The following is a 10,153-nucleotide window of genomic DNA, read 5'->3' as shown; positions in this document are numbered from 1 at the left end:
CTTGTTGCACAAGGATTCTCACAACGACCTGGAGTCGATTTTGATGAAACATATTCACCTGTTATGGATGCCATAACATTTCGATATCTCATCAGTTTAGCACTACATGAAAAGCTTGAAATACATCTAATGGATGTAGTTACAGCTTATCTGTACGGTTCACTTGATAATGAAATTTATATGAAAATCCCTGAAGGATTTAAAATGCCTGAAGCAAAATCTCAGGAAATGTATTCAATCAGATTACAAAGATCTTTGTACGGTTTAAAGCAATCTGGGCGCATGTGGTATAATCGCCTTAGTGAATATTTGCTGAAAGAAGGTTACATAAATGATGTTATTTGTCCATGTATTTTTATAAAGAAAATGGCATCAGAATTTGTTATACTTGCTGTTTATGTTGATGCCAAAAGGCAATTGAATATCTTAAGAAAGAATTTGAGATGAAAGATCTTGGAAAGACAAAACTTTGTCTTGGTCTGCAAATTGAACATTTAGCAGACGGGATCTTTATCCATCAATCTGCCTATACAGAAAGGGTCTTAAAACGCTTTTACATGGACAAAGCGCACCCATTGAGTACACCAATGGTTGTTCGATCACTTGAAGTGAATAAGGATTTGTTCCGACCTCCAGAAGAGGACGAGGAACTCCTTGGTCCCGAAGTACCCTATCTCAGTGCAATTGGTGCACTAATGTATCTTGCTAATGCTACAAGGCCTGACATAGCATTTTCTGTTAATTTACTAGCAAGATATAGTTCTTCTCCTACACGGAGACATTGGAACGGGATTAAGCATATATTGCGATATTTAAAGGGAACTCTTGATATGGGTTTGTTTTATGCTAACAAAGATAGTGTAGACCTTGTTGGTTATGCAGATGGAGGTTATTTATCTGATCCCCATAAAGCTCGATCTCAAACCAGCTACGTATTTACATATAGAGGTACTGTCATATCATGGCGCTCCACAAAGCAATCTATTGTTGCTACTTCTTCAAATCACGCTGAGATAATAGCTATTCATGAAGCAAGTAGGGAATGCGTATGGTTGAGATCAATAATTCATTTTATTCGAGAAAAATGTGGTTTGGAATGTGAGAAAAGACCCACAATTTTATACGAAGACAATGCTGCATGCATAGCCCAATTGAAGGGAGGATTTATAAAAGGAGATAGAACGAAGCACATTTCACCAAAATTATTCTACACACACGATCTTCAGAAAAGTGGTGACATTGATGTGCAACAAATCCGTTCAAGTGATAATCCAGCAGATTTATTCACTAAATCTTTGCCAACTTCAACTTTTGAGAAGATGGTATACAAGATTGGAATGCGGAGACTCAAATATTTGAAACAAGGTTTTCATCAGGGGGAGTAAAATACGCGATGCACTCTTTTTCCGTTACTAAGATTTTTTCCCATGGGGTTTTCCTTGTAAGGTTTTTAATGAGTCACCTAGCAATGCGTCTTACTAAATATGTGTACTCTTTTTCCTTCACTGGGATTTTTTCCCACGTGGTTTTTCCTAGTAAGGTTTTAATGAGGCACATTATCTTTTAATAAACATCCAAGGGGGAGTGTTATAAATATATTATATTATGGATGTTCATTTAGTACTCCGTTGTAAATAATCTTCCTGAAGAAGCTTATCCATATGAGACTCCATCGTAAATATGTTTATCTATTTAGTACTCTATTGGAAATAAGCTTCCTGAAGAAGCTTATCACTTCGGTACCCGGTTATGGATAAACATTACCCTAGGTAGAAGATTATTCATACCGGGTATAATAAGCTTATCCATTCAGTACTTCATTATGGATAAACATTGCTCTCAGTAGAAGATTATCCATATCTGGTACAGTAGCACCTTACACAGCAGCTTGCGTAGCAGCTTATACAGCAGTTTGTAATAGCAGCTTACATAGCAGTTTGTAATAGCAGCTTACACAACAACTTGCGTAGCAGCTTACACAGCAACTTCCTTTCTTCTATAAATAGAAGAGATTGAGTTTGAATTCGAATAATATATCAGTTTCTCTGTACTTGTCTTTACTTTACAGTTTTTATTTTATAACAATAAAATTATTGTTTATTATTTACAGTATAATAAAATTCTTTATAGTTTAGGAAAAGTGTCTCTAGTTGAAAGTGTTATGACGTGGCAGACAGACACATCTAACAGGAGAACAGTGAACTTAAACATACGAGGATGATAGAGAATGTTATAAGACCAAAGAGAACTTAGAAAAAATCATCGTATATAGTGTGCAAATACACAAACATCAGAAAATCGTTGTCCATTCTTCTTCATCTTGGCAGCCTTAGATTAGGGTTTTAGAAGGACCAGCTCTAGGGTTGCTGAAAATGGTGGCTGACCAGGCGAAGAAATCAAAGACAAGTGTGGAGGAAAACGCCGATCAAATTGACACTGAGCTTGTTCTCTCCATCGAGAAGCTTCAGGAAGTTCAAGATGAGCTTGAAAAGGTTTAATTCTTAACTCTTTATATAATGCATGTTATTTTTTCTGAGCTTTCCTATGAGTCCTTGTCTCCTTGATTGTGGAATTTAGTTGAGTAAAATTTTTTTTTAGGCCTTGTGTTTTGAATTGTTACTGCTTTTATGTATGCTTCTGCATTATGGGGGTTGTTATTTTTTTGTTGTTGCTGATTCACTTGTTCAAGAGTAAGCAAAGACTTTTTTTTGTTAGCTTTGTGCCCAAACAGAGCAAATTGGACTCTTGATTTGACTGATTGTTGCCATTCTCTTTCTTTTATTACTTTTTCCATTCCCGTGGTATGCTGTATTAGGATCATTCTTTTGTTTTTGGAATTTACGATAAGCTAAGATGTTGTTCGAGAAAATGTAGAGTGGGTAGACTGCTTTAAGTGTAAAGAAGGAAAAATTCTAAAACTTGTTGTATTTGTTAAGTTCCTCTGTAATTGGAAATGATTATTTGGTTAATTATCCGTTTGGATTTTCTTAACACCGTAAATGACAAAGGGACGCGAAGCCAAGTTGTGAATTCTTTTGCTAGGAGTAGTATACTTGTAACTTCTTATCGTATAGTGATGGACCGAATGGAACAAAAGAGGGGTCGGGGCTTAGTTGTGGATCCTTTGAGTTGTGATGTTGTAACCAAATGGCAGCCTTTCGAAATTGCTTGCTTTTGATATACTTCACCTTCAAAAGAGTACCTTTTCGGAAAAACTAAGGCGCCTCATCTCTGCAGCTAGCACTCCTTATTTTATAATGACGTGTCACTATTGGTGGTGGTCGTATAAATAGGATTACAATAAATTGTCAGAAGCTTGTTATGGGGTACTATCGGTTAGGAAAATGGACCTTGCGCCTAACTCAACCCCAAAAGTTAGCTCGTGAGGTGAATGTTGTCCTAGACCATATAAAGAGACTACATCGCATACACTCAACCAATGTGAAATTCTAGCACTTTCTGATTCTCTATGTGTATATTTCACATCAATTTCTGTCGCCTTCTTCTATTCCTTCCCCAAATTTCCTTTGTCTCCTCTTCCATGAACCATAATTCCCTCCTCTCATAGAAATCTGTCAGCTATTATTCGTTGTGGCTTGCTAATCTGCAATCTTTCACTAAATCCACTGGCAGCCACATTCAAAGTGGCAGGGTAACTTTATCTGCTGAAACCCTGGATCCCTCTAATTTACAATGTACTTGTCTTAGAGTGTCTTCGAAACCATAAGGATGAGCCATAAAGAAGTATTAAGTGGCTTTGAAATAAACAATTAATGCTGAATCAGAGACAGATGAACCACACAATAAAACACGACGTCCTTCTTTATTGAAAATAGTTAGTAACGTCTTTTTAGGAAGAGGGGAGGGAATCAGGCGAGCGAAATAAAAGGTGTGAAAAACGAGCAAATCCGGCTCATGAACGATTAGGAAGTAAAGGAACAATCTTTTTGTGCCAAATACTGTTATGAGACTGGCGGCTCAAGGGTCATGACCTATGCTTGCTGATTCAAAAAAGAAAGGCGAAGGGCTTGGAAAAAATTAGACGGAAAAATCGGGAAGACGTATAATGGTAATAAATCATGTAGTGAACTACTTGGATTGCTATATGAAAAATTGCTAAACTGACTCTTTTCTATCTCAATCAGTCCTGATTAGAGCATGGGGACGTGATTGTTAATCACTGATGAATGCTCATTTTCCTATTGGACACAGACGCCCACATACTTTTTGGGAAATAAATTGGATTTTTGATTGAGGCATAATTGTTTACAGAGCAGGGTATCCGTATCTAACTCAAATTTTAAACTTTACTAGTCTTGAACGAAAATAACTTGGATTCTGTTTCGGTATGTCTGAAATATCAGCAGACTTTGACTCGGCCCTATTCTATTATCCATTTAACAAGTGCCCAACTTTGGGGCATATAATTACAAATTGAGATGTTTAGTGTAGACATTATACTCCGTTCTATTATATGTGGCACTATTTCCTTATTAGTCCTCCAAAAAGATAGACACCTTTCTGTATTTGGAAAAAAATTGAACCTTGCCATATAATTACCTTAATGACATGCTTCTACAGCTACAAAAAACTCATGACATGTTTAAATCCACAAGTTCCAAAAGTCCTTTTTTCTCTTTAAAATCCATGCTCAATCAAACTACACCTCATAAATTGAATAGAAGGAGTATTATTTTGTGTTATATTTCCAGCATTTGTCTGTGCTTCTTGGTCCTAACCTTTCAACAAAAAAGCTGTTCTAGAAATACCTAAATCTCATGTTAATGACTTACTGACATATGCTCAATCTGGGAGTACATATACACATCTTTTTTTGGCAAGTACTGATTTTATGCTTTATGGGTCATTGCAATGTATCGCCGTGTCGATAAAGATGGCCTAGCTGGCACACTCTTATACACCAAAGTAAACCACCAAGGCTGTTCCCTTTAAATGGCTCCGGGTAACAACTTTTTTGCTATAGGTAAAAGGTTAACATCTTAATCCCCATCATGTTGCCATGGTTAAGTTTGGGCTAGACCTCAATAGTACCATGTCTTTTGCAAGGTTCATTTCCTTTTTTTAATCATTTTGTTAAAATGTTTTTTTCCAAAGATTTTCTTGAAGTCACTGCCCAGTTGATATTTCAGATCTGCCAACTAGTAGACAGATATCACACTGACTTTCAAAAGTTTGTAGCCAATCTGGTGGTTATTCTCTTATTTATTTATCTTCCTTTTCTTGTCAACATGTCTTTTACTTATTTAGTCATGAGTATGATATGAATAATTAATGTAAAAGATTATGCTTCGGATTTCCTGTTACAAGAAAGAATATAAAGTCTATATTGCTGTAGAATCTATTAGTATCATTCAAGATTGGTAATGGCTCCTAGAGAGTTACCAAAATACAAAGTTCTTTCCTCCTTTATTTCTCTTCTTTTCTTTGGTACTTGGTTGACATGGTCTGAGCTTTTGAAAAAAGCTAATGGTTTTCATCAACAGTCAGTTTTAAGTGTGGCTTCGAAATTTTTAGTTTTTAAACCCGTGTTTCGTGAATCTGCTTTAATATTTCAATGACATGCATTTGGTGGATGAAAAAGCAGTAAAGAATATGCATTAGCAAAATCATTTGCTGTCAACTGACTCAAAAGTATAGTTTTATCCAGTTCTTATTAGCTCTATATCCATATGTATTCTTTGAGAATCTGCTTTCCTTGTTTGTTCAACAAAGCAGTAGAAAAGAGTTATTGGCTCAACAAAACTGGTTCAAGTACCTATTAATTAATTGAGTATTAACTGCATCCAAATTTGTTTAGTAAATGCTCCAAATAGTTTATGTATAGCTCATAAGCATCCATTTTTGATTGGCACTGTGTAGGTTAATGAACAAGCTAGTGAGGAGGTATTAGAAATTGAACGGAAGTATAATGAGATAAGGAGGCCTGCTTATGAGAAAAGAAATGAGGTCATCAAATCCATTCCTGACTTTTGGTTGACTGCTGTAAGTCCAGTCTATTTCTTTCCAGATTTCAGTTAGCATTCATGTGGTGGAAAATCGAGCAACCTAACTTTTCTATCTGTTAATTAATTTTGTCTATGCAGTTCTTAAGTCACCCTGCACTTGGCGAGCTTTTGAATGAGGATGATCAGAAGGTTTGACATGTAATTCTACTCCAATTTGTTTGAGAAACTTACTAAATCTCTTAATTGTTGACCTAGATGTCATCTAGTCCCTCATTTTGTGATATTCCGTTAGTTCTGAGCCTGTTGTTAAGTTGCTGTTCTTTGAGATGTCATGTGAGGATGGTATGTTCTTTCCTTGATATTATAATAGCTGCTTAATTAGTAATTGCGACACTCTTCTTCCTTTGATTTAGATCTTCAAGTACTTGGATTCTCTTGACGTGGAGGATTTCAAAGATGTGACATCCGGTTACTCCCTTACTTTTGTAAGTTCTTTTGTCTATAAAACACTCCTCTACCGGAGGTTGCATTAAATATGCATCAATAGCTCGCATCTTCTCACAGAGTTTGCATAAAGTTGCTGCTGACCGACATTCTATTTTTTCTTCAACCTTCAGAAATTCAAACCAAATCCTTACTTTGAAGATACGAAACTTGTTAAGACATATACATTTCTAGATGAAGGAACAACGACGGTAACTGGTACGGCTATTAAGTGGAAGGAAGGCATGGTAATGGCTATACCTGTGTTACTTGTTATGTTAGAACCGACCCCTCTTCCATGGAAACATGATTAATAGTTGCAATTTGAAGGGTGCGGCTAATGGCGGAACTCCTGAGAAGAAAGGAAACAAGCGGCCACCGTCTGAGGAAAGGTAGTTGTCACTCACTTTCCTGAGAATTTATCTGACCTTCTTGGCATTCTAATTCCACGTTTTGAGGTGTGATCCTGATGTTTGAGAACAAAGTGACTCTAAGCAGTTACAAAGATTTTTTTAGGAAAGCATTGTTGGGAAATAAAAAGGTGTACTAAGGAAGTTCTTATTTACTGATTTTTGTTCCATGCATTGCTTGGTTAAATTTTCCAAGATGTTAACATGTAGTTCAACTTCTGATCTGGTGAGAAAAGTATCTTAGATTTTTTTCTTACTGTATATCATATCACCAATAACCATATGCTGATGGATGCAGCTTTTTTAGTTGGTTTTCTGAAACTCAGCTAAAAGATATTGCAGATGGGCTTAGTGATGAGGTAATTGCTATATTCGACTGCTTGAGACTATTTACTTTGTTGCATTCTTATTGCTCATCGTTTGATGAGTTCCTAATTATGGCAATATATGTAAACGATTGCTGAGATTATTTCATCTTTTGTTATTTTTCCGAATTTCTTATCCGAGACTTAAAACATTATATAGTGCAACAAATTTAAGTCTATCCAAAAGATCAGCTTCTTTCAGGTATTTTATATGTTTCCATGTGACTGCAGGTGGGAGAGATAATTAAGGACGACTTATGGCCCAATCCACTGAAATATTTTAACAATGTAACATGTTACCTTCCTTTCTTGGTTATGTGACGTGATTCCCAGCCTTCTTTCTTCTTCAAGCTAAGAGAACTTGGTGCTTTGTTTGTAGGAAGCTGATGAAGAAGAATCCGATGGAGACGAGGACGATGAAGAGGTAAACATTGATGAGATTATACTACCTTCCTTTTTATAGTTGCTTGATTTGGACCTTCTAGTTTTGTGAAGCTTTTCTGACTTGCCTATCAAATCTTCTGATTTTTTGGGGGGTTTAAATGTACTATGATGTTGTTGCTGTCCTTTGGTGCATTCTTATCTCACTGTTCCTTGTTAAAATTTGAAACCTTTATTCACTAAATAGATGGTGCATAGGTCATGGATTAGCAATTTTAGATCTGAATTTTTATTGCCTTGAATTTTATCAGCCTAGGTACTACTACTATAAGTCTTAACTCCAATCATAACCTTTTCCTTTCAAGATGCTACAGTCAGTATAACACAAGTTTCATAAAGCTAAGTTGCTCAGACACGGGTGCGGATCTAGAGGCCAGATCCTTCGAGATGTAAATTCTAAGATTCAGGGATACGGATCCTAGTACGGATACGGGTGCGAGGAGCCAGCTAAAAATAATTCAAAAAAATAAAAAGTATAAAAATATCTCTAAATTATGAGAAATTTTGAGGAATACTTACATATAGCTTGTAAAGTGTAGTTTTTTTTTTATTCTCAAGTTGTAGATAAGTAAATGATTGACTTCCTAGATAAGGCATACTATTTTCTTCCCTAGTTTTGGTTCTAATTTGGGGAATCAAATTGTATCTCGTCTCAAATTTCTCCGTCCGTCGTGGTCAAAGTATCGAAAAGTGTTTGACCAGATCCGGTACGGATCCCATACCCACACGCATACTAGTGTCGTGTCAACACGGGTGCGGCACCTAAATTGCCGTGTCGGAGCAACTTAGTCATAGAGTAACATGGAAACTGATGCATTGGTGGTGAAGTTGACTCTGTTAGGATTTCTTCGGAAATAGTGATGGAACGTGGGAATGTCGATGATCATAGTTAGTGTGTGAATCGCCTTAGAATGAAAAAAAGAAGAGGATTTACACGTGTCTGAAAAGGTGATGGGACTTAGGCAACAGATAATGAGAGGGTAAGTTGAGGGATTAGGGGAAGTAACGTACAATTCTTTTTTCTGCTGAAGTGGGGGAGATATCTACACTTTTAGAGGTAGTTTAGTGCCTTTGCCTCCAGGATACAGAAACTGACTTTTCTCGAACACATATATTCATCTTTTACCGTCAAGAAAGTTGTTAAAGAAAGCGAGTTGGGGTAAATTGGGAGACAAGCCTTTTGGAGTACAATAAATTTAGTCAAAGCTTTAGCAGAAGTCAAAGGTAGGAATTGCATATGATATTCCTAGTTGTTTATTTGTTTGACTTATCCTGAGGAAACAAGACCTTAGAGAAAACTAGCTCATTACTCTAACCATAGGTAAATGAATTATGATTTTAGGTGTGCTGAAGGTTTGCTATAGAATTGCTTCTCGTCTATGCATACTGCAGAAAGGAGTTATATGATCCAGACAACAGTTAAATTAGTGATTTAAATCTAAAATTACATCTAACATGTCCACAACTTTTCTTATGGGCAGGGTGTTATTTACATAACCGAGGTTGAAAATGAATTACCTTAAGGAGATTGAAATGAATTGCCTAAATGCTTTATGCTTTTCAGCTATTGTTGTGTATGCTCTAATCTGAAAATGCTATGACAGTTGAAGTTTGGTGGTTATAATATCTTATATAATGGGCTTTTCAACTAATTTTTTATTCCTATCAACCAGGGAGACAATGATGAGGAAGATGAGGATGATTGTTGAACTCTTTGTTAGCTCTTTTATTTATCCCTTCTTCCAAACTTTGCTCATATCAGTGTCAAATATAATTTTCAGTTGTTGCATACTCAGCCTCATAGGCAACTTCGACATATGATAAGACAGTTTAAAAACCTATATTGTAGCTAGCCAACTTCTGTTAGATTTATCTGTGATGAATATGGTAGCTGTTTTCGTGCCCCCGAAACTCTTTAATCCCAGCCTCATTTGATTGGCAAGTTGTACTTTTCTTTAGTAAGCATGTGCTCCACATTGTGGTGTTAGGTTAAAAACTGCTCTTTGATCAGTCATTCAGCAGCCACCGGCCACTAGATCCAGGAAATTCACCTTGTTTTCAAACCTGGCGGCTCAGTTGATTCGCGGCTTTCTTCTCATTCCCTTCCCATTTTTCTTATATAGTCCGTTTATCAAGTAATTAATACGCCAGTGCCTACTTGTGATTGGTTGAAAAGCTCCTTCCCGTTTTTGCTGGGAAGAGGTTAGTCTCAAAGCAAATGAAAGCGTTTGATTTGATGTTCTCCCAAAAAAGCCAAACTCCTGTAGGCTTATATCTCTTGCATATGAATTTTGCTGATGGGCATGCTTTTGTGGTTTTTCTTTTGAACAATTCTTTATTCAATTTCTTCAAAACTTATCCCCAAAAAGAGACTTAAGCCGTCTGTTAAAAACAGATTTTGATTTCCTAAAATCAAACGAAAATTGAAAGCTATCAGAAAGGGTAAAATCATAGTAATGTTAGAAAGACGTCAGTGTTTCGTCATTCT

At 36.3% G+C, this 10,153-nt stretch overlaps 1 protein-coding gene across 1 annotated transcript; it reads left to right on the top strand.

The window, feature by feature from the left end:
• The first annotated feature begins 2,156 nt into the window (after window positions 1-2,156).
• On the top strand, window positions 2,157-9,569 carry LOC104228758 (NAP1-related protein 2-like). Its single transcript, XM_009781286.2, has 10 exons — window positions 2,157-2,492; window positions 5,881-6,003; window positions 6,105-6,155; window positions 6,380-6,451; window positions 6,584-6,697; window positions 6,780-6,841; window positions 7,158-7,218; window positions 7,456-7,512; window positions 7,604-7,648; window positions 9,339-9,569. Exons 1-10 carry the CDS (start codon window positions 2,373-2,375, stop codon window positions 9,372-9,374), a joined length of 741 nt encoding a protein of 246 aa, XP_009779588.1. The 5' UTR covers window positions 2,157-2,372; the 3' UTR covers window positions 9,375-9,569.
• The last annotated feature ends 584 nt before the right edge of the window (window positions 9,570-10,153 follow it).

This window comes from Nicotiana sylvestris, chromosome 2, assembly GCF_000393655.2.
Source record: "Nicotiana sylvestris chromosome 2, ASM39365v2, whole genome shotgun sequence".
Taxonomy (NCBI): Eukaryota; Viridiplantae; Streptophyta; class Magnoliopsida; order Solanales; family Solanaceae; genus Nicotiana; species Nicotiana sylvestris.
Note: the sequence above shows the minus strand (reverse complement) of the source record. Positions and strands in the feature narration are given on the sequence as shown.

Bases quoted from the DNA above. Each gene is read 5' to 3' on its own strand.
- LOC104228758 (XM_009781286.2), top strand. From the start codon at position 2,373: ATGGTGGCTGACCAGGCGAAGAAATCAAAGACAAGTGTGGAGGAAAAC. The intron at 6,004-6,104 runs GTAAGTCCAGTC...TTGTCTATGCAG, and splicing joins CTGACTTTTGGTTGACTGCT to TTCTTAAGTCACCCTGCACT. The intron at 6,698-6,779 runs GTAATGGCTATA...TGCAATTTGAAG, and splicing joins TTAAGTGGAAGGAAGGCATG to GGTGCGGCTAATGGCGGAAC.